This window comes from Ovis aries, chromosome 18 (genome assembly GCF_016772045.2).
Source record: "Ovis aries strain OAR_USU_Benz2616 breed Rambouillet chromosome 18, ARS-UI_Ramb_v3.0, whole genome shotgun sequence".
NCBI lineage: Eukaryota > Metazoa > Chordata > Mammalia > Artiodactyla > Bovidae > Ovis > Ovis aries.
Window position 1 is genome coordinate 4,674,064 of NC_056071.1, and position 25,102 is coordinate 4,699,165.

Genomic DNA, 25,102 nt, shown 5'->3' on the forward strand with positions numbered 1-25,102 from the left:
TTATTTAACTTCTGTGCAGAGTGCATCATGCAAAATGCCAAGCTAGATGAATCACAAGCTGGAATCAAGATTGCTGGGAGAAATATCAGTAACTTCAGATATGCAGATGACACCACCCTTATGGCAGAAAGTGAAGAGAAATTGAAGAGCCTCTTGAAGAAAGTTAAAGAGGAGAGTGAAAAAGCTGACTTAAAACTTGACATTCAAAAAACTAAAATCATGGCATCTGGTCCCATCACTTCATGTCAAATAGATGGGGCAATGATGGAAACAGTGACAGACTTTATTTTCTTGGGTTCCAAAATCACTGTGGATGGAGACTGCAGCCATGAAATTAAAAGACGCTTGCTCCTTGGAAGACAAACCATGACCAACGTAGACAAACAGCATTAAAAAGCAGAGGCATCACTTTGCCAACAAAGGTCTACCTAGTCAGAGCTATGGATTTTCCAGTAGTCATGTATGGATGTTGAGAGTTGGACCATAAAGAAGGCTGAGTGCTGAAGAACTGATGCTTTTGAACTGTGGTGTTGGAGAAGACTCTTGAGAGTCCCTTGAACTGCAAAGAGATCCAACCAGTCCATCCTAAAGGAAATCAGTCCTGAATATTCATTGGAAGGACTGATGCTGAAGCTCCAATACTTTGGCCACCTAATGCAAAAAGCCAGCTCATTGGAGAAGACTTTGATGCTAGGAAAGATTGAGGGCAGGAGGAGAAGGGGACTACAGAGGGTGAGATGGTTGGATGGTGTTACTGACTCAGTGAACATGAGTTTGAGCAAAGTCAGGAAAATAGGGAAAGACAGGGAAGCCTGGCCATGGGGTTGCAAAGAATCAGACGTGACTGAGGGACTGAACAAACAAACAAACCTATCAATTCGTAGGGGAAAACTATATTCTCCCTTCCTTCCTTGACTAGAAATTGCAAAGTGATTTGATCATGAGTCCTTTCAAACTTACACTGTAACCATCAGACCACATATATAATAGTGATTTGGGGCAACTCACAGAAAATCTCTCCTTATTTATAAAACTTAATATAAACTTTTAAAGCTTAGAAAATGTGAAAGAAAAGTACTCAATCTTACGCCATTTTTCTCTTAGTTTTTTCCCCATTGAATAGAGTAAAAAGTATTACACAAGTAAGATTATCTCTTGTCAAATTCTGTTTCTTTGGATGCTTTTTAGTTTGAAGCTTTCCCTTGGACTTAATTTTTTTTTTTTTTTCTGTATTTGTTGTAGAAAACATGAAGAAAAGTAAATCCCTTCTGATCCTCTATCCAAAAACAACTACAGTAAACACTTTGGGGTAGAGTTGTACATTATTTTACTTTGTGTGTGTACTTCTGTTCCTCTATTAATCCGTATCACAGGTATTCTATTGCTTGCTTTTAAAAATTAGCCGCATGAATGTATACCCAGGACAGTACTCATACTGTAGATGTGGTTTTGTACAGAAATGTATTTTGTGTCGTTTTTCTTAAAGTGACGTAAATAGAGATGGAGACTTTTATTAAATCCCAATTCGGCAAAGGCATTCCTCAGCGAAGCTAATGTTGTCCAGCTGTGTGACTTCACTGTGACTTAACTCGGTATAGGGGCAGGGTTTAGAAGCCTGGAGGAAAGGAAGACTATTGACTTGGCATTCACAGACTTCAGTTATCTTGTCTGCTTTAGCAAGAGTTGGTTATCAGCTCATTGAAAAGTGAGCTTTCTGGCAGGGACCCATTCAAATGTTCTGTGGTTTCAATTAAGTAGGAGCTCTTTCCCCCCAGTTACAAATGTGTTGATGGCAAAGTTGATGTCTGCTTAGGAAAATTAAGATTGCTAACCTGTTTCTGTCTCAGAAAGGGGAGGGCAGTTTGCTTCTTCAGTAGCATTTTCTTCATTTCTTTGGAATTATCGATGCCCTCACCTTGATTCCCCTAGGGTGATGAATCATGATTTGTGTTCCAGAACTCTTTAACTTTACGGAGCTAGTTAAGCTAAAGGTATCGTAAGTTAAAAGATAGTAATTTATCGAGATTAAAGGATTTACAACAACTTCTATTGAGAGATTTCCCTCAAATCACCAGCCATCTAAGCAAAAGGGCAGCATGAGATTTTTCCATGGGTCACCTGAGGAAAAGATAATAATGGTTGGTGTTACCTTAAAGCTGCAGAGAGGCTTTCAGAGATGGTTTGAAGTTAGATTGTCTGTTTTTAGAATTACTTGCTTGCTCTTCCTGGACACATTAACGCCATTTCAGGTTACAGTTCAAGCATCAATCACGTCACTGATGGTTGTGCCACTAAGGCTTCCATCTCTGTCTTCTCTGTGGGGCAGCCATGGGAAGCAGAGCCAGACCAAATGGGTTTTATCCTCAGTTTAGTATGAAGCATTGCGGAGTTTTAAGTGAGAGCGCTTTTACAGTTTAAAGTCTTTTTAGACTAGTCTCTTTAGACTTTTTAGACTGATGTTGTCTTGAGGTTCATAATGTGATAGAACTTGTCATATAGCTTAAGTGTCAGGTTTTCAGCCAGAAATAAGAGAAGCAGCATTTATCTCTGTGCTTTCACTTTGGGGTGTAATCTTGAGGCCGACTGTTCCAAGTTCAGCCCACAGTTTCCTCTCTCTCTCATTTTTATTTCAGTACCTTATTTTATTTGCAAACTCTTGTCTTCCCTAATGAGTCACACCTGTAGACTTGCTTATCTCACGCCAGGCTGGCGTTTTTAGATATAATAATCCACTTAACCCTCACCCCAACCCTACAAAGCAGATATTTTTTATTATCCCCGGTTCACAGATAAGGATAGTGAGGCACAGAATATTTTGCCCAAAGTGAGGGCAGGATTCTCACCCCAACAGCCTGATTCCTGAGTCCGTGCTTTTAGCCGTCACACATCATATTGTGTCTTGAGAGCAGGTTTTTCCTGTGGAGGTAGACGTTGTCTTACAGCCCCTGTATTCCAGACAATTCCATGATGCTTTAGTATTTTAATGGCTTCTGGGACTGACTACTTTAGTACTACTTTGAACTTGGTCTGTGTTGTTAATCACAGAAGCAGTTGGATGGAAGCTAAAGCTAAATTGATTTTATTCATTACCCTTTTAAAATCAGTTGTGAGATACTACAGACTATTTAGCTTTAAATTGCATTTCAAAAGTAGCATGAATGGTAGTATATTTCAACTCAAGTATGCCTGTGGATTTTACCTCTTAATAATTGCATTCTAGTTGTGTTTTGATAAAATTGGTTTCTTTGTGCACATAGGAATATTAATGTGGCTCTCTTGGAAAGTTTTCAAAGATAAGAAACAAATGGTTTCTTCCCTTTAGCATGCCCACACATGTACAAAGGTATTTTTCAGTCACTTACTTCACACGGGTGACCAGTGTTTACTGAACACTGTTACATGCCAGGGACTGATACATGAGTTTTATTTTGTGTAGGTTGGGGCTGATTCCCATTTTAAAATGGACTTCTCTTTATGGGAGGGGTTGATTTCTTTTTACATTAATTGCCTCATTCCTGCTGTGTTTGCATACTTCTTTTCAGGAGCATATCATTTGTGAAAATGTAGTAACCTGGTATATTTTCTGTAGTCCAGTCAGGTTTCATTTATGCCAGATTCTTTGTTAAGGGTTCTATAACTGGCATAAGACCTGTAGGTCCATTTTAAATCCATAGGCGTTAAGGGAAAAACATTATCAGGTGGCGCTATTAGTAGTGAAAAGGCCAGTGCAGGAGACAGAAGAGGTGCAAGTTCGAGCCCTGGGTTGGAAGGATCCCCTGGAGGAGGGCATGGCGACCCACTCCAATATTCTTTCCCGGAGAATCCCATGGACAAGAGCCTGGTGGGCTACAGTCCATAGGGTTGCAAAGAGTTGGACACAGGTGACGCGACTTAGCACTCATTACAATACAACTACTATACTACATACATTCTAAGATGGGAATTGTTTTCACATTTTAGCATCTCTGAAGTGAAGGTGCATTTTACAGTTGCTGGCATTATGTGATTACAACTGGCGGTATAGGCATATCTCATAGTTACACTGGAAATTTGTAGCTGCTGCAGAAAAATAAGTATCACGAGAATGCAAGTCACACAATTTTTTTTGACTTCCCACTGCATATAAAAGTTATATTTATGCTATACTGTGGTCTTTTAGGTGTGCAATATCATCATGTTTAAAAACCAATGTACATACACTAATTTAAAAATATTTTATCGCTAAAAATGCTCACCATCATCTGAGCCTACAGAGAGCAGGAGTCTGTTTTCCGTTGACTTTCAGTTGTTTTTCACTATAATAAATACAATTGTAACAGTCACCTACAATAAGGCTATATTGGAAAGAACATCATTTGGAAACTATGCTTTTTGACTGTATTAAGGCTAAATGTATGGTTTCATTTATTCTCTATGATACGTTTTTCCTAGACGTCGTTTGTATATAAATGTATTTTTGTAGCTAGACTACTTCAACTCTTTATGTAGCATAAAGAAAGCATAAGGAAAAATGTAATCTGATGGCCTTAAATCTGTTGTTTGGCAGCAGAATTTGTCACTGTTTTCTCTTAATTGACCCCTAATGTTTCCTCTGGCAGTGGGATGAGCAGTTTCCTATGAAAGGCATATGTTCCAGAGCTCAGGGCCCTTCACCTTGACGCCAGAGGCTTCTTGCTGTTTTAAAGCAGAAAGGCCCCATCACTGGGGGGCTGTCAGGCCCTGCAGTTTTCCCCTGCTCTCCCCCCAAGACTGCCCCTGCGCTCTGGGCCTGCTGCACCCTTGAGGTTCCCCCACCGCAGGGAAGCAGTCCCTCCTCCGCTCTGGTTCGCATCCTTTCTGTGCTTGCCTTTCCCTTGGAGAGAGACGTGTATCTGCCCTCCTGTGGACTGCGCTTCAGCTGGAGGATCTGTGTTTTGCTCACCGCTGCATCCCTGTGGCCTAGCACATACTTGGCACTTGATGAGCGCTCCAAGAAAATGTGTTGAATGAACAATTTTATTTTTTAATATTTTGTTTTATAGAGCAGAGGGCTTTATAGGTAGGGAGTCGGTAGTATCAGAAAGTTAACCTGAATATGTAGACTTCGACTTTCCAGCCTTAGCCAAAACATAGTTATCTGGGAAATATTTTAATATTAGTCATTCTTTTTTGTTGGGATTCCTTTGAAAACAAGTTAGAACTTTGCAATACCCAGTAGTGTGGGCTTCTGTTAAGGAGAAGCAAGCATATCAAGTAGCTTTTTATCATCCTTTTGAACGTACAGTGATTCACCGTGAGTCGATATGGGAATTTATAGAAATGGGAAGCTTGGAATGAACTGTTCTCTCACTGATGTTTATTTTAATTCCAGGACGTGGTCCAAGACAATTCCTGGGAAAGTTGAATTCTTCTCCAGTGAGGGTTCAGACACATCGATCTCAATTCCAGTAGTGCCGCTACGGGGCGTGGACGACTCCTACCCGCCCCAGAAGAAGTCTTTCATGATGCTCAAGTACATGCATGACCACTACTTGGACAAATACGAATGGTTTATGAGAGCAGATGATGATGTTTACATCAAAGGAGACCGTCTGGAGAGTTTTCTGAGGAGTTTGAATAGTAGTGAACCCCTCTTTCTTGGGCAGACGGGACTGGGCACCACGGAAGAAATGGGGAAGCTTGCTCTGGAACCTGGCGAGAACTTCTGTATGGGGGGCCCTGGTGTGATCATGAGCCGGGAAGTTCTCCGGAGAATGGTCCCACACATCGGCAAGTGCCTCCGGGAAATGTATACGACCCACGAGGACGTTGAGGTGGGAAGGTGCGTCCGAAGGTTTGCGGGGGTGCAGTGCGTCTGGTCTTACGAGGTAAGAACAAGAAGAAAATCTGTTGATTTTTGTCATTAGTTCTGGACCAGTCATAGGAAACTCTGATAACGTCCTCCTTAACACTTAACATTTGGTACTAAGTTATATATTTTTACCTTAGTTCTTTTGAGTTCTCTCTTATTACCTTTTCTCTTAGCTTTTAAATTTACCTTCTGTACTTTGGTCCTAAAATTTTAGTTAATGATGGCATTTGGGACCCAAAGAAAAGGGTTAATACAGGTCACGGTGATACTTTCATGATTTTCCCGAAGACTCGTTTATTCTGACCTCTGATTCTGCAGACGTGATTTGTGAGAGTGTCCTTTTTTCTTCCAAAGGCCTGACGCCTCTCATCTGGTCCTGCTGACTGCATAGTTTAGAGACTTACATGTTTTGAATTCATAAAATGAGTAATAATGTAAAACAACCGACAGTATTTGGGTTTGCATTTATTTTAAACCTTGACTTTTGTACAGTTACTAAGATCTGGAAGTTTGTAATACAGTTTTCCTTTCAAAATAGGCAGTTTATGAGTTATATTATGATACATAAGTGCGATTTTTGAAAGAAGCCGACTTGGAGATGTTTTCTTTTTAATAGTTCTGGAGAATATGAGTTAGCTTTTGACTTTCTTGTGTTCATTGGCAGATGTTCACCTCTTGCCTGCAGTTGCAGGATGTGATATTAGTCAGAATGGAAAAAATTATTTAGGTTGTGTTGTGTTTAGATGGATAAACTACTGATAGTTGTGAGGCACAGAGGGAATTGCTAGACCTCTGCCCAAGAAAAAGAAACGCAGCTTCAGATGTAAACTGTTAGCCTGTCTTCAGAGTTAATTTTCTGAAGTGCTTATGTGAAGAAATGGTGTTCTTGCCCGTACTTGTCTTTCCCCCGGACTCCTTTCGAAATGTCTCCTAATCATACTGTTTCTTTTGGTTAAACTTTTAGGGAAGTGGACACTTTCAAGTACACAGGAGGTAGTCTTCCTACAGTTTCCAATTATAAAAGTTGCCTTTTAAGTCAGAATGCCATCCGAGTGAACGCTGTCATCTCTGTCTCTTCCCCTGCCTCCCAATCCACCAGCTGTTGCTCCCTGAATCGAAGGGGGATTCAGTTTTCACGGATTTTTGCTGCTAGGAAAGCGATTTGGGAATTTTGTGGCGTTTTAAACAAAATAACAGCTGATGATATTCTTGCATTTTCCTCATCCTTAATTAAGTAGTTTTAACTTTAACATGTTTCGTTATGTTTAAAATGTGTAATGCCCTTTATATTGTGGAGTGGTTTATACTGCCCCTGAACTCTGAGGAGCTAGCCTTCTTGCTAGAAATGTAGAGGATAGGCCTGCCTTTGAGGTGTGCCGTGTGTGTGCCAAGTCGATTCCATCCTATGTACCTCTTTGCGACCCTACGGACTGCAGCGCACCAGGCTCCTCTCTTCATGAGGTTCTCCAGGCAAGAGTACTGGAGTGGGTTGCCGTGCCCTCCTGCAGGGGATCTTCCCAATGCAGGCATCGAACCCGTGTCTCTCCTGTCTCCTGCGTTGGTGGGCGGGTTCTTTACCGCTGACACCGCCTGCTAAGCGCGTCTGTCTCAGTGTTGGCACACTGTTAGACCTTCTGTGCTGCTGGTAGGCACCAACACTCAGTGCACTGAGTTATCAAGAACTTAGACCTGACATTAGTGCCGAGATAGAGGGAGAAAGTAGGGGTTGGGAGCCAGTTTGAGGGGCTATTTCTCTTTTTACCATGTGATCGCCAAAGTTTTGTAAGGCCTGAAGTGAGGGTGCTGGAATCATCCCATCTGTATACTTGGAACTGCTGGTTAGACTTGATGGGTCTGGTAAATGACCTTATTAAAAAAAGGGCCTGGTCGGGGAGGAAGCTCCCTTCACTGCTTGTGTGACCGTCACTGCTTGTCCCTGCCCAGGAGCTCCTGAGTCACCTTGGATGCAGGCCCCACTCCTCTGCATTTCTCTAAAGCCTGAAGACAGTTTTTTTCTAGATACTGCTGGGTTGGCCTCCACAAGGCTTATACTAGATGACTCTCCTTTTGTGGGAGAATGTCTTTCACCTGGGCCTTCCCTGGTGGCTCAGAGGTAGGGAATCTACCTGCCAGTGCAGGAGACTCGAGTTAGATCCCTGGGTTGGAAAGATCCCCTGGAGGAGGAAGCGGCAACGCGCTCCAGTATCCTTGCCTGGGAAATCCCACGGACAGAGGAGCCTGGCAAGCTACAGTCCATGGGGTCCAAAGAGTTGGACCTGACTGAGCAACTGAACAACAGCAGCAATCTTTTACTGGAGTGTAGCTTGTCTTTTCACTTTAAATATGGTATTTTTAATATATGCAAGTTATGAATTTAAGTGTAGTCTAATTCATCATTCTTTCCCGGTATGGTTTGTGCATTTTATGTCTTGAGAAATTCTTCCCTTCCTTGGGTCACAGGAACTTTATATATATTTTTCTGTAAATTTAATTTTCACGTAGAGTTTATCACCATCATTTTTAAGAATTCTGTTGAGGCATTTACCCCTTTGTTAGACTTTTGATTTCTTTTCTCTTTCCCTTTATGGAGGGCTTTAAGCAGTTCTAACCTGAAAAGTCGTTAGAATTTATTGTGTTCACCATAATCCCCTCATGTGGATGAGGAACTTTTATTAAACTTTCTGTAAAATCTAGATTCTCTGTTAAGGCTCACATTATGAGAAATTATTGAGGTCGAGTCTTATATTAAAGACAGTTATGTTAAGCTTTGGATCTTGGAAGGTACTGTTATAAACATAGCCAGAAGGTGTATTTTTTTTTTTTTTCCTTTTTGCAAGTCCAAAATAATGTCTTGGGATTACACTTATATAATTAAAGTGGCTCCTCAGGAGCAACTGTCATAATCAAAATTCAGATTCATTTCTACACTTGTTTTTTTTTTGGGGGGGGGGCTATGCCATGCAGCACATGGGGATCTTAGTTCCCTGACCGTAGATCGAACTTGTGACCACCTGCATTTGAAGCGTGAAGTCTTAACCACTGTACCACCAGAGAAGTCCCTGTTTTGTCTATTAATAGTGGCTGATTCTTAATACATGACTTTAAAAACTTTATTTGGCAATCATTTTAATTTTATAGGAACATTACAGGAATTAAAAAAGAAATGCAAGCCTACACTCAGAGTAACCTGTTAATGTTTTATCCATTTGTGCCATCGTTTGCTTGTATTCCCACTTGCCCCCCTTTCCTTCCAGTACAGAGACATAGACATACTCAGCCACCATTTAAGGTTAGCTTTCTTTGTGGCCCTTTACTTTAAACAGTGTCAGTGTATTTTGACTACAAATATAGAAATTCTCTTATACCACCACAGTACCGCTTAAGTAAATTAAACGTAATGTCTGTAGAGTCGGTACAGTCCCCGCAGCATCTCGTCCTTCTCCGTTACAGCCTCCATCCTGGGGTCAGGCATTACATTTGGCTGTCATGTCTCTTTAATCTGGGATGTGTGCACAGCCTCTTTCTTTGTTTTTCATGACCTTGGCATTTTCAAAACACGATTTTCATATTGAAAAAATGTGACTTAAATATAGTAAACCATTAGGTGGTTTTTGGCTCTTCAGGGTTTGTTACCTCGCAGCACAGTGTGGGCCTTGAGACTGTTACTGTTGGTCGGAAAGCGTCAGGAGGAGCTCGCAAGCCTGGTTCCCCCTTGTCACATAGGGTCAGCATCACTACCTCACAGTCTTTTCTTAAGGAACATTATTGAACAGTTTGAAACAGTAATTTATTTAGGCAAATACATGACATATTATACCACACACTGCTCTTTTGATAGGAGGGACAAAACGAAAGTTGAGCCAAGTAACCCATTCATCTTCATTTCTTATTGAAGTGTGTGTTATGCCTCTGGAAAAGTGCACAGATCATAACTAAGTGCAGAGCTCAGTGGGTTTTGGCAAACTGGACACAGCTGGGTAACCAGCATCCAGCTCTTTCTTGTATGATTTTAACTCACTGTTGGACCAGTATTGAATGTGTTTGGGGTAGATAATGATCATTACCAGTGAAAGTCAGTAACAGGAATAGATAGATACAGCGACGTAAAGTGAAAGTCGCTCAGTCGTGTCCGACTCTGTGCGACCCCATGGACTAGACAGTCCATGGAATTCTCCAGGCCAGAATACTGGAGTGGGTAGCCTTTCCCTTCGCCAGGGGATCTTCCCGACCCAAGGATCAAACCCAGGTCTCCTGCATTGCAGGCAGATTCTTCACCAGCTGAGCCACAAGGGAAGCCCATTTTTAGCCACTTAAAGATCTTTTTAATAGTTAATGCCATTACGTGGTTCAGAATTCGTACGTGCAAAGGGCTTACAAAGATAAGTCCTCCCACCTTTATCTCCAACCACTGGGTGCCCCAAAGTCAGTCCCCGCAGTGCGCCTTTACAGTTGCACGCTGTGCGTGGTCTCTTGTTATTCAGGCCCTAAGGCATTCCTGACTCTGCAACCCCATGGACTGCAGCATGCCAGGCTCCTCTGTCCTGTGCATAAGCAGTTACGTTTGTGTGTCTTCCCCCTTTTATACAAATAGTAGCATGCTTTACATACTGTGCACATCCTGCTACGCTACACTTACCTGTCTTGGAAGATTTTCAATTTGGTACAGAAAGAGTGTTACCTTTTTCATGGCATTCAGGCTGTTTCTAGTGTTTTTCCAGCAGTGTTTCTAACCAGTGATGTATCCTAATGTTTCCCAGTCTTTTTTACATCATGGCACACATACTGAGGAAGCTGCCTCCAGAGGGCTCCTGCTACCCCAACCCCTAATGCTCCACCCGCCCCCTCCAGACCCAAGGGGTTGTTGTTTGGCACATCCTGAACTATCTGGGGATACATCAGTATACCAAGACCATCAGTTGTGAGGTCTGAGTTAACTGGTAAGTGTTTGTTAAAGGAAATTGGTAGGAAATTGCCAAATAAGGATGAAAGAAAAATGGCCTTTTTCTCTCTCAGAGACTTTAGTTAAGGAGATAAAAATATATATGTTCATGAAATAGTTGAAAAAAACTTAGAAGTGTAAAACTTTGTGATACTGATTTTAAAAGTATAAAACAGGGAAAGATAAGATCTATTCAGTTCAGCCGCTCATTCGTGTCCAGCCCTTTGCGACCCCATGAACTGCACCATGCCAGGCCTCCCTGTCCATCACCAACTCCCAGAGTCCACCCAAACCCATGTCCATCGAGTCGGTGATGCCATCCAGCCATCTCATCCTCTGTCGTCCCCGTCTCCTCCTGCCCTCAATCTTTCCTCAATCTTTCAGGGTCTTTTCAAATGAGTCAGCTCTTCTCATCAGGTGGCCAAAGTATTGGAGCTTCAGCTTCAACATCAGTCTTTCCAATGAACACCCAGGACTGATCTCCTTTGGGATGGACTGGTTGGAGTCTTCTCCAACACCACAGTTCAGAAGCATCAATTCTTCTGCGCTCAGCTTTCTTTATAGTCCAACTCTCACATCCATACATGACCACTGGAAAACCATAGCTTTGACGGTAAGATCTATGACGTTCTTTTTTTAGACCAAGGGAGCTTGGAGTTTAGAGCAAAATATAAAGAGACGTTTTTCTGTGTTAGTCTGACTGGTTTTTAAAGGAATATTGAACATCCTTACATCAGAAGCCTGAGTTTTTTTCCTTTCATCACAGAAGAAATAGTATTTCTTAATGCTAATTGTCATAGAGCTGGTTTGTGTTATATTGGGATGCCTTCTTCGTTCCTTTAGGCTGCCCTTTAACCTTTCCTGCCCAAGAACCAGGCAGGCTTCCACATGGCTAGACGGCACAAATCCTGAGCACTAGTGCTGCCTGCTTCTTCGAGGCAGAGCCCCTGTGGTCTTACACTGAGTCGTCGTCTTTTGTTCTGGCAGTTTGCTGGTTCAGTTTACAAGCCCTAATAGATTACCTTCTAATCTATTAGCACCCCCAGAAGAGGGCTGCTGTATAAGCACTGTGTCAGTTGTGAGTGGGAAGGGCATGAAAGGAAGTGAAAAATAAGAGAACATGCAGCTGTGACCGGCACAATAGTCTTGAGGCCAAATATTATGTTATTGATTTCTTTCTAGTTTCATTCAGTATGGTTGGAAAACATACTTTGTATTTCCAGTTTTAAAAAATTGCTAAATCTTTTTTATGGTATCACATGTGGCATACCCTGGAGAATGTTCCACATGGACTGAAGAAAAATGTGTATTCTGCTCTTGTTGTGTGGGCTGTTGTCTGTTAAATCTAGTTGGTTTTTATGTTGACCAAGTCTATTCCTGTCTTTGTCTGGCTAGTTTTTCTGTCCATAACTGAAAGTCAGATATTGAAATCTCCAATATTGTTGTTGAATTGTCTGTATTTCTCCATTTTATTATGTCAGTTTTTGCCTAATACATTTTGGGCCTCTCTTGTTATGTGCATTTATGTTTATAACGCTTATATTTTCATGATGGATGACTCCTTTTATCATTATAAAATTTCTTCTTTTATCTTTAGTAACAGTTTTTGTCTTAGTTCTCACTCGGTTGGTTCCAACTCTTTTTGACCCCATGGACTGCAGCAGGTGAGGCTTCCCTGTCCATCAGCAACACCCGGAGTTTGCTCAAACTCAAGTCCATAGAGTCAGCCATGTCATCCAGCCATCTCATCATTTGTTCTTCCCTTCTCCTCCCGCATTCAGTCTTTCCCAGCATCAGGGTCTTTTCAAATGAGTCAGGTCTTCATGTCACATGGCCAAAGTTTTGGAGCTTCACCATCAGTCCTTCCGATGAATATACAGGGATGATTTCCTTTAGGATTGACTGGTTTGATCTTCCAGTCTAGCACCACAGTTCACAAGCATCAATTCTTTGGTGCTCAGCTTTCTTTATAGTTCAGCTCTCACATCCATACATGATCACTGGAAAAACCATAGCTTTTTGGTTTGACTAGACGGACCTCCATCGGCAAAGTAATGCCTCTGCTTTTTAATATGCTATCTAGGTTGGTCATAACTTTCCTTCCAAGGAGTAAGCGTCTTTTAATTTCATGGCTGCAGTCACCATACACAGTGATTTTGGAACCCAAACAAATAAAATCTGTCACTGTTTCCATTGTTTCCCCATCTATTTCCCATGAAGTGATGGGACCAGATGCCATGATCTTAGTTTTCTGAATGTTGAGTTTTAAGCCAACTTTTTCACTCTCCTCTCACTTTCATCAAGAGGCTCCTTAGTTCTTCTTTGCTTTCTACCATAAGAATGGTATCATCTATGTGTCAGAGGTTATTGATATTTCTCCCGGCAATCCTGATTCCAGCGTGTGCTTCATCCAGCCTGGCATTTTGCATTATGAACTCTGCATATAAGTTAAATAAGCAAAGTGGCCATATACAGCCTTGTACTCCTTTCCCAATTTGAAACGAGTCATGTTCCATGTCCAGTTCTAACTGTTGTTTCTTACCTGCAAGCAGATTTCTCAGGAGGCAAGTAAGGTGGTCTAGTATTCCCATCTTTTGAAGAATTTTCCACACTTTGTTGTGATCCACAATAAAGAAGCAGATGTTTTTCTGGAACTCTCTTGCTTTTTCAGTGATACAGCGGATGTTGGCAATTTGATCTCTCATTCTTCTGCCTTTTCTAAGTCCAGCTTGAACATTTGGAAGTTCATGGTTCACTTACTGTTGAAGCCTGGGTTGTAGAATTTTGAGCACTACTGTGCTAGCATGTAAAATGAGTGCAATTGTGCTATAGTTTGGGCATTCTTTGGCATTGCCTTTCTTTGGGATTGGAATGAAAACTGACCTTTTCCAGTCCTGTGGCTACTGCATAGTTCTTCAGTTCAAATTTGCTGGCATATTGAGTGCAGCACTGTAACAGCATCATTTTTATCATTTGAGATAGCTCAACTAGAATTCTATCACTGCCACTAGCTTTGTTTGTAGTGATGCTTCCTAAGGCCCACTTGACTTCACATTCCAGGATGTCTGGCTCTAGGTGAGTGATCACACCGTTGTGGTTATCCAGGTCATGATGACCTTTTTTGTCCAGTTCTTCTGTGTGTTGCTGCCACCTCTTCTTAATATCTTCTGCTTCTGTTAGGTCCATACCATTTCTGTCCTTTATTGAGCCCATATTTGCATGAAATGTTCCCTTGGTATCTCTAATTTTCTTGAAGAGATCTCTGGTCTTTCCCATTCTATTGTTTTCCTCTATTTCTTTGCATTGATCACTGAGCAAGGCTTATTATCTCTCCTTGCTATTCTTTGGAGCTCTGTATTCAAATGGGTGTGTCTTTCCTTTTCTCCTTTGCCTTTCACTTCTCTTCTTTTCTCAGCTATCTGTACAGCCTCCTCAGACAACCATTCTGCCTTTTGGCATTTCTTTTTCTTGGGGATGGTCTTGATCACTGCCTCGTGTACAATGTCACAAACCTCCATCCATAGTTCTTCAGGCACTCTATCAGATCTGATCACATGAATCTATTTCTCATTTCCACTGTATAATCACAAGGGATTTGATTTAGGTCATACCTTTATGGTCTAGTGGTTTTCCCTACTTTCTTCAACTTAAGTCTGAATTTGGCAATGGGGAGTTCATGATCTGAGCCACAGTCAGCTTCTGGTCTTGTTTTTGCTGATTTTATAGAGCTTCTTCATCTTTGGCTGCAAAAAACATATCAGTCTGATTTCAGTATTGACCATCTGGTGATGTCCATGTGTAGAGTCTTCTCTTGTGTTGTTGGAAGAGGGTGTTTGCTATGACCACTGCGTTCTCTTGGCAAAACTATTAGCCTTTGCCCTGCTTCATTTGTACTCTAAGGTCAGATTTGCCTGTTACTCCAGGTATCTTTTGATTTCCTACTTTTGGATTACAGTCTCTTATGATGAAAAGGACGTCTTTTTTGGGTGTTAGTTGTAGTTCTTTATATAACCGTTCAACTTCAGCTTCATCAGCATTGCTTGTTGGGGCATAGACTTGGATTACTGTGATATTAAATGGTTTGCCTTGGAAACAAACAGAGATCATTTTGTCGTTTTTGAAGTTGCATCCAAGTACTGCATTTTGGACTCTTTTGTTGACTTTGAGGGTTACTCCATTTGTTCTAAGGGTTTCTTGCCCACAATAGTAGATATAATGGTCATCTGAATTAAATTCACCCATTCCAGTCCATTTTACTTCACTGATTCCTAAAATGTCGATGTTCACTCTTGCCATCTCCTCTTTGACCACTTCCAATTTACCTTGATGCATGAACCTAACATTGCAGGTTCCTAAGCCGTATTGCTCTGTATAGCATCAGACTTTACTTCCGTCACCAGTCACACCCACAGCTGGGCATTGTTTTTGCTTTGGCTCTGCCTCTTCGTTTTTCCTAGAGTTATTTCTCCACCTACCAACCTGGGGAGTTCATTTTTCAGAGTCATATCTTTTTGCCTTTTCATACTGTTCATGGGGTTCTCAAGGCAAGAATACTGAAGTGGTTTACTGTTCCCTTCTCCTGTGGGCTACGTTTTGTCAGAACTGTCCACCATGACCCATCGGTCTTGGGTGGCCCTACAAGGCATGGCTCGTAGTTACACTGAGTTAGACAGTGCTGTCATCCATGTGATCAGTTTGTTTAGTTTTCTGTTTTTGGTTTTCATTCTGTCTGCCCTCTGACGGGGAAGGATTAGAGGCTTATGGGAGAGACTGGCTGAGGGGGGATCTGGTCTTGTTCTGATGGGCAGGGCCATGCTCAGTAGGTCTTTCATCCAATTTTCTGTTGATGGGCTGTGTTCCCTCCCTGTTGTTTGACCTGAGACCGAACTATGGTGGAGGTGATGAAGATAAGGGCAGCCTCCTTCCAAGTCCCATGGAGGCGCTGCTGCACTCAGTGGCCCCAGCCTGCAGCAGGCCCCCGCCGACCCACGCCTCCGCCAGAGACTCCTGGACACTGACGCGCAAGTCTCTTATGGGCTCACTGCTCCTTTCTCCTGGGTCCTGGTGTGTACAAGGTTTTGTTTGTGCCCTCCAAGAGTCTACTTCCCCAGTCCTGGGAAGTTCTGTAATCAAAACCCATTGGCCTCCAAGTCAGATTCCCTGGGGGTTCTCAGTCCTTTTGCCAGATCCCCAGGTTGGGATATCTGTTGTGCGCCCTAGAATTTACTTGGTATAATTGCTCTACAGTTTGTGGGTTGTCTGCTCAGTAGCTCTGTGGTCGCGTTAGTGGTGACCTCCTCCAAAAGGGCTTATGCCACACGCTGTGACCCAGGTCTCCTGCACCCAGAGCCCCTGCCCCTGCCGCAGGCCACTGCTGACCTGTACCTCTGCAGGAGACACCCCAACACTCAAAGGCAGGTCTGGCTCAGTCTCTGTGGGGTCTCTGGGTCCTGGTGTGCAGAAGGTTTTATTTGAGTCCTCCGAGCGTCTCTGGTGGGTATGGGGTTTGATTCTAAATGCAATTTCGCCCTTCCTGCCATCTTGCAGGGGCTTCTCCATTGCCCTCGGATGTGGGGTATCTTATTTTGGTGAGATCCAACATTCTCCCGTCAAAGGTTGTTAAGCAGCGAGTTGTAATGTTGGAGTTCTCACAGGAGAAGATGAGCGCAGGTCCTTCTACTCCACCATCTAAAAATCTGTTTTATCTGATATTAGTATAACCACTCCATCTCTTTTACATGGTACCTTTTGTTCCATCCTTGCTCTTTCATCCTGTTTGAATCTTTGACTCTAAAGTATATCTCCTTTATGGCTGGCCAATGGAAGGATGGGGGAAGAGGTGGTTAGGGAGTTTGGGATTGACATGGACAGACTGCTATATTTAAAATGGATAACCGACAGGGACTACTGGATAGCACACAGAACTCTGCTCAGTGTTACGTTGCAGCCTGGATGGAAGGGGAGTTTTCTGGAAGGATGGATACTTATGTATGGCTGAGTCCCTTTGCTGTACACCTGGAACTATCACAACACTGTTAATTGGCTAGACCCCAATACAAAATAAGTTTAAAAAAAGAGTGTGTCTATTAGAAACCATATAGTTGGATCATTTTTTAACCCATTTTGCCATTCTTCTTTTTGATTGAAGTGTTCAACCTATTTATATTTAATACTACTGATACAGTGAACTACTGCACAATTGCACTCATCTCACACACTATCAAAGTAATGCTCAAAATTCTCCAAGCCAGACTTCAACAGTACGTGAACTGTGAACTTTCAGATGTTCAAACCGGATTTAGAAAAGGCAGAGGAACCAGAAATCAGATTGTCAACATCCGTTGGATCATCGAAAAAGCAAGAGAGTTCAGCAAAACATCTACTTCTGCTTTATTGACTACGCCAAAGCTTTTGACTATGTGAATCACAACAAACTGTGGAAAATTCTCAAAGAGATGGGGATACCAGACTATCTGACCTGCCTCCTGAGAAATCTATATGCAGGTCAAGAAGCAACAGTTAAAACTGGACATGGAACAATAGACTGGTTCAAAATTGGGAAAGGAGTGCATCAAGGCTGTAAATGGTCATTCTGCTTATTTAACTTCTATGCAGAGTACATGATGAGAAACGCTGGGCTGGAAGAATCACAAGCTGGAATCAAGATTGCCAGGAGAAATATCAATAACCTCAGATATGCAGATGACACCACCCTTATGGCAGAAAATGAAAAAGAATAAAGAACCTTTTGATGAAAGTGAAAGAGGAGAGTGAAAAAGTTGGCTTAAAACTCAACATTCAGAAAACTAAGATCGTGGCATCTGGTCCCATCACTTCATGGGAAATAGATGGGGAAACAGCAGAAACAGTGACACTTTATTTTTCTGGGCTCCAAAATCACTGCGTATGGTGACTGCAGCCGTGAAATTAAAAGATGCTTGCTCCTTGGGAGAAAAATTGTGACCAACCTAGACAGCATATTAAAAAGCAGAGACATTACTTTGCCAACAAAGGTCCATCTAGTCAAGGCTATGGTTTTTCCTGTGGTCATGTATGGATGTGAGAGGTGGAATATAAAGAAAGCTGAGCCCTGAAGAACTGATGCTTTTGAACTGTAATGTTGGAGAAGACTCTCTTCAGAGTCCCTTGAACTGCAAAGAGATCCAACCAGTCCATCCTAAAGGAAATCAGTCCTGAATATTCATTCAAAGGACTGATGCTGAAGCTGAAACTCCAATACTTTGGCCACCTGATGCAAAGAGCTGACTCATTTGAAAAGACCTTGATGCTGGGAAAGATTGAGGGCAGGAGGAGAAGGGGACAGCAGAGGATGAGATGGTTGGATGGCATCAGCGACTCGATGGACATGAGTTTGAGTAAACTCCGGGAGTTGGAGATGGACAGGGAGGCCTGGGGTGCTGCAGTCCATGGGGTTGCAAAGAGTCAGACACGACTGAGCGACTGAACTGAGGATTTATGTCTCTCATTTTGCTATGTGTTTTATATGTCATGTCTTTTTTTGTTCCTCCATGCCACTTTCGTGTTAAATGCACATTTTCTATACATTTTCACTCTTGTCATTTCTGTTTTTTATTTTTTTAATTTTCTTAGAAGTCACTCTGAGTGTTACAGTTAACATATTAATTGATAAAAACCTTGGTCAAATTAATTCCAGCTTAATAGTAATATACAAAACCTTTGCTTCTGTATACCTAATTCTCCCCTCAGTCTTTCATGCTGTTATTATAGGGAAATTATTATCTCGGTATAATTATGTATACCCATTGAGGTACATTTATAATTATTGCTTTATGCAGTTGTCTTTTAAATCAAGATAGAGAAAAACAGACTTAGAATTTTTTAAAATGCATTTATAGTATCTTTTGTATTTACCTATGTAGTGACTCTTAATGGACTTCTTATTCCTGTGTATTTGTGTTACTGCCCAGTGTCTCTTCATTTCCGTTTGAAAGACTTCAGTATTTCCTGGGGTGGGGAGGGTGAGGACTCGGTTCGGGGCGCCGCCGCAGTGGGCAGTGGGAGGCCCGTGCACCACCACGAAGAGTAGGCCCGCTCAGTGCAGCTGGAGAGAGCCTGCACCCAGCACAACCGAAAAATAAAAAAGGCGTTCTTCCAAGTGCGGTCTCCTCGGGCACCACTGGACAGGTCTGGTGATGACGGTTCTCGGGGGACGGGGCTATGAAGGACGTGCAGCCCCATCCTGCCTCCTCCTGTGGCTGCCAGGCCGCTGGTTTTCACCATGATGGTGAGCTAGTGATTTTCAAATTTAACACATTGCTAGGAATGTGGGAAGGGAAATAGGGCAAGCTGTAATGTCACAAGACCCACTCTTCTTACCAAAATTTCAGTTATTCTTGGAGAAATGCTTCCTGAATTACTGCAGACCTTTGATTAATATTCAGAGTCCTGAAGAGAGTGTCTGAAAACATTTGGGGGGCGTATGTCTTTGTTCCTGTGAGGGCTTCCCAGGTGGCATGAGTGGTGAAGAGCCTGCCTGCCAGTGCAGGCGTCATGAGAGAGGCAGGTTCAGTCCTTGAGTCCGGAAGATCCCCTGGAGGAGGGCTTGGCAGCCCACTCCAGTATTCTTGCCGGGGAAATCCCATGGACAGAGGAGCCTGGCGGGCTATGGTCCATGGTGTAGCAGAGTCGACATGACTGAAGCAACAGCATGCGTGTACCCAGGTGGCTCAGTGGTAAAGAATCTGCCTGCAAATGCAGGAGATGCGGGTTCAGGAGATCCCAGATCAGGAAGATCCTCTGGAAGAGAAAATGGCAACCCACTCCAGTATCCTTGCCAGGAAAATCCCACGGAGAGGCGTCTGGTGGGCTGTGGTTGATGGGGTCACAAAGAGTCGGACAGTACTAAACGACTAACACTTTGTCTTTGTAATAACAGTGTTTTCTTGGAATCTTTGTTTTCTTTTACAATTTTGAGAATACTGTTCTGATGGAACAGATCACAGTTCACCTGAAATGAAGAAGTCCGTTGCTTTGGACCTGTGATTATCTTCGTGGCAAGGTGAAACCTCCTATAGGCACTTAAACACCTCTGCAGTGGTCTCAGTGTTTAATATAGCAGAGTCTTGTGGTTGTAAGGTGTGTATCTAAGGCAAGGAGATACATCTTCATGACGTTCACGTTTGGTAGGAGTGTGTTTAAAGGTATTCTAGGCTTTATATATTAACCACCTTTTTTAGTGGAAACTCATAACAAGGCATATTTAACTTAATGTTCAGTTGACAGGAAAGGGCTCCTAGCAACATTATCAGGAGATGGGCTCCATGTATCCTTTTCTTTATCTTACAGTACAGCAGAAGAGCATTTCCTGTATAGTTGAAAAGATTGAAATCATAAAGGTCATCACCCCAATTCTTGTAATAAACTGACAGTCTGTCTTCTAAATTATATCTCAGTATTCAAAGTGCTTTACAAGCCATTGTAATGTGAGCTCTGAAACTTACTATGTGAAAATGGACTAATCTATGCAAAAAATGCCTCATTACCTAATGCTAATAAAAATAAGCCAACAGTAAGCCAGGGCAAGTAGTGTAAAGCACACAGGAAAGGGTGGTGGGCCTGTGGAACAGTTAGGATGAGGCAAGATGACTTGGGGGACGCTGTGGAGGGGGCTTGCCCTGTCTGGGCCACCATGTTCTCTGAAGATGGCTGGGTCTTGGACTGTCGGGAGCAGTTAAGAAGCTGTCTTGTCACGTCCGGGGGAGGTCTCCGGATGGCAACAGCAAAGGCTTCTAAAGCTGTTAATTCCGGGACTCTCCCGGTCACCCCTCCCCCTTGCCCCTGCCCCCGCCACTTTCTCGCGCTCGTTCTCTGCGTCTGTGCTTCTGTTCCTGCCACACTGGTGGGTTCCTCTGGGCCACTCTGGGGGCTCCCCTGGTGGCTCCAACAGTAAAGAATCCGCCTGCAATGCAGGGGGCCTGGGTTCTTTCCTGGATCAGGAAGATCCTTTGGAGGAGGGAACAGCTACCCACTCCAGGATTCTTGCCTGGAGAATCCAGATGGACAGAGGAGGCTGGTGAGCTGTAGTTCGTGGGGTCACAAAGAGGCCCACGTATATGTGTTAGTATATGATATTTGGGGGTTTTTTCTGACTTAATTCACTCTGTGTGATAGATTCTAGGTCCATCAAATCTCCACAGATGACCCAATTTCATTAATTTTTATGGTTGAATAGTATTCCCGTGAACATTGGGTTGCACGTGTCTTTTTGAATTATGGTTTTCTCAGCATATATTCCCAGCAGGAGGATTGCTGGATCACATGGTAGTTCTATGTTTAGTTTTTTAAGAAACGTTCATTCTGTTTTCCACAGTGGCTGTATCAATTCACATTCCCCCCAACAGTCCAAGAGGGTTCTTTTCTCTCCACACCCTCTCCAGCATTTGTTGTTTGTGGGTTTTTTTGATGATGGCCATTCTGGTTGGTGTGAGGTGTTAACCTCATGGTGGTTTTGATTTGCATTTCTCCAGTAATGACCGATGTTGAGCATCTTTTCCATGTGCCTCTTGGCCATCTGTATGTCTTCTTCAGTGAAATGTATGCTTAGGTCTTCTGCTCACTTTTTGATTGGGCTGTTTGGTTTTCTTTGATATTGAACTGCATGAGCTGTTTGTATATTTTGGAAAGTACTCCTTTGTCCACTGCTTTGTTTGAAAATATTTTCTCCCATTCTGTGGGTTATTATTTCCTCATATGGTTATGGTTTCCTCTGCTGTGCAGAAACTTTTGAGTTTAATTAGATTCCATTGCTTATTTCTGTTTTTATTTTCATTAACCTAGGAGATGGGTCATAAAAGACCTTGCTGTGATTTATGTCAAAGAGTATTTTTCCTATGTGTTCCTCTAAAAGTTTCATAGTGTCCAGTCTTCCCTTTAGGTCTTTAATCTGTCTTGAGCTTATTTTTGTGTATGGAGTTAGGTAGTGCTCTAGTTTCATCCTTTTACGTGTAGCACTCCAGTACTCTTGCCTGGAAAACCCCATGGACGGAGGAGCCTGGAAGGCTGCAGTCCATGGGGTCGCGAAGAGTCAGACTCAACTGAGTGACTTCACTTTCACTTTTCACTTTCATGCTTTGGAGAAGGAAATGGCAACCCACTCCAGTGTTCTTGCCTGGAGAATCCCAGGGACGGGGGAGCCTGGTGGGCTGCTGTCTATGGGATGGCACAGAGTCGGACACGACTGAGGCGACTTAGCAGCAGCAGTCCAGTTTTCTCAAGATTGCTTTGGTTATTCAGTGTCTTTTGTGTTTCCATACAAATTTTAAGATTTTTTTTGTTCTTATTCTGTGAAAACTGGTGTTACTGATTTATAGGAATTGCGCTGAACCTGTAGATTGCTTTGGATTGCTTTCGAATCCAGGAGCATGGCATCTCTCTCCATCTGCTTGTGGCCTCTTTGATTTCTTTCACTGTTTTATAGTTTTCTGAGTACAGGTCTCTTGCCTCAGTAGGTAGATTTAGTCCTAGATATTTTACTCTTTTTGTTGCAGGGGTGAATGGTAATTACGTTGCTTGTCTGTAAACCTTGTGATTTCTCTTTCAGGTCTTAGTAGGATCAGTGAATCTTGGTGGTAGGTTTTCCCTTTCATCACTTTAAGTGTATCCTGCCACTCCTTTCTGGCCTGCCGAGTTTCTACTGAAAGATCAGCTGATAACCTTACTGGGATTCCTTTATATATTATTTGTTGCTTTTCTCTTGCTGCTTATAATATTTTCCTTTGAATTTAATTTTTGTTAGTTTGATTAAACTGTGTCTTGATGTGTTTCTCCTAGAGTTTATCCTGTATGGGACTCTCTGCACTTCCTGAAAGTAAGTAGCTATTTCCTTTCTGATGTTAGGGGAATTTTCAACTATAATCTCTTAAAATATTTCCTTAAAGCCGGTTTTTTTGTTTTGCTTTTTGTTTTATTCTTGTAGGACCCCTATAATTTGAATAGTGATACATTTAATGCTGTCCCAGAGATCTCTGAGAGTGTCCTCAGCTCTTTCTGTCTCTTCATTCTGCCCCTTGGTAGTTATTGCTGCCATTCTGTCTTCCAGCTCTCGTGTTTGCTCTTCTGCATCCGGTATTCTGCTGTTGATTCCTTCTAGTGTGTTTTTCATTTCAGGTGTGATGTTGTTCATCTCTCTTTGTTCTTTAGTTCTTCGAGATCTTTGTTAAACATTTATTGTGTTTTCTCAATTCTTGCCTCCATTCTGCTCTGAGATTTTGTATCATTTTTACTGTCATTACTCTGAACTCTATTTGAGGTCGGTTGCCTGTTTCCTCTTCATTCATTTGGTCTTGTTGGTTTTTACCTTGCTCCTTCGTCTGTAGCACACTTTCCGGTTGTCTCTCTTTTTTGATGGGTAGGGTTGTTTGTCATGACGTTTCTAACACTGGAGTTTGCAGCCAGTTTGGTACAGCCAGGACTCGGTACCTAGATGGGACCTCACTGATTAATATTCCAGGCGGGTTGAGATTCTCTGTTAGTTCAGCGGTTTGGGCTTGGCACCCTCACCACAGAAGCTCAGGCCTGACCCCCAGCCTGGGGACCAAGATCCTACCAGCTGCATGATGTGGCAAAAGAAAAGAAAGGACGGTACAATAACCAAAGAATAGAAAACAAAATAAAGTTGTAAAAATTAAAAATATATTAGGAAAAGTAAAAATGTAATGGAAGCAACTACAGCAAGGTAAAACAGAGGAACAGCAGGAAAAAGAAAAAGGGGGCAGGGGAAAACAAGCCCAAAGTAACATAGCAATGACAGGTGAGAAGTAAAAGTAAAAAAATTATTAGAAATAAAAATATAAGTGAAACAACAAGGTAAAACAACCACAACCCCAAAAGAAAGGCCAGAAAAGACCTTTGCTGTAGGGGGCCTTACAAGTAGCTGAGAAAAGAAGAGAAATGAAATGCAAAGCAGAAAAGGAAATGTATACTCATCTGAATGCAGAGTTCCAAAGAAGAGTAAGGAGAGATAAGAAAGCCTTCTTAAGTGAACAATGCAAAGAAATAGAGGAAAGCAATAGAACGGGAAAGACTAGAGATCTCCTCAAGAAAATTAGAGATACCAAGGGAACATTTCATGCGAAGATGAGTACAATAAAGGACAGAAATGGTATGGACCTAACAGAAGCAGAAGATACTAAGATGAGATGGCAAGAATACACAGAAGAACTATACAAAAAAGGTATAATGACCTGGATAATCATGATGGTGTGGTCACACTCCTAGAGCCAGACATCCTGGAATGTGAACTCAAGTGGGCTTTAAGAATCATTACTAAGAACAAAGCTAGTGGAGGTGATGGAATTCCAGTTGAGCTATTTCAAATCCTTAAAAAATTATGCTGTTAAAGTGTTGGACTCAATATGCCAGCAAATTTAGAAAACTCAGCAGTGGCCACAGGACTGGAAAAACTCAGTTTTCATTCCAATCTGAAAGGACAATTGCAAAGAGTATTCAAAATACCTTACAACTGTGTTCATTTCACATGCTAGCAACGTAATGTTCAAAATCCTTCAAGCTAGGCTTCAATAATATGTGAATCATGAACCTCCAGATGTTCAAGCTGGATTTACAAAAGGCAGAAGAACCAGAGATCAAATTGCCAGCATCCATTGGTTCAGAAAAAGCAAGAGAATTCCAGAAAAACAATCTACTTCTGCTTCATTAACTATGCTAAATCCTTTGACTGTGTGGATTACAACAAAGTGGAAAAATCATAAAGCGATGGGTATACCAGACCACTTTACCTGCCTCCTGAGAAACCTGTATGCAGGTCAGGAAGCAACAGTTAGAACGGAACATGGAACAATTCACTGGACTGGTTCAGAATTGGGACAGGGGTACATCAAGGGTGTATATTGTCACCCTGCTTATTTAACTTATATGAAGAGTACATCATGTGAAATGCCAGGCTGGATGAAGCACAAGCTGGAATCAAGATTGCTGGGAGAAATATCAATAACCTCAGATATGTAGATGACACCACCCTAATGGCAGAAAGCAAAGAGGAACTAAAGAGCCTTTTGATGAAAGTGAAAGAGGAGAGTGGAAAAAAAAAAAAAAAGCCAGCTTAAGACTCAACATTCAAAAAATGAAGATCATGGTGTCTGGTCCCATCACTTCATGGCAAATAGATGGGGAAACAGACTTTATTTTCTTGGGCTCCAAAGTCACTGCAGATGGTGACTGCAGCCATGAAATTAAAAGACACTTGCTCTTTGGAAGAAAGCTGTGAAGAACCTAGACAGCATATTTTAAAGCCGAGACATCACTTTGCCAACATATACTCAAAACTATGGTTT

At 42.1% G+C, this 25,102-nt stretch overlaps 1 protein-coding gene across 3 annotated transcripts in view; it reads left to right on the forward strand.

The window, feature by feature from the left end:
• Positions 1 to 25,102, forward strand: part of CHSY1 (chondroitin sulfate synthase 1) — an 82,597-nt gene that overhangs the window by 10,655 nt on the left and 46,840 nt on the right. For all 3 annotated transcript variants that reach the window (XM_012098317.5, XM_060401964.1, XM_060401965.1), the window contains one exon: positions 5,351 to 5,846. In XM_012098317.5, the coding sequence (XP_011953707.3) occupies positions 5,351 to 5,846 (496 nt within the window). The remainder of the gene's footprint in view (positions 1 to 5,350; positions 5,847 to 25,102) is intronic.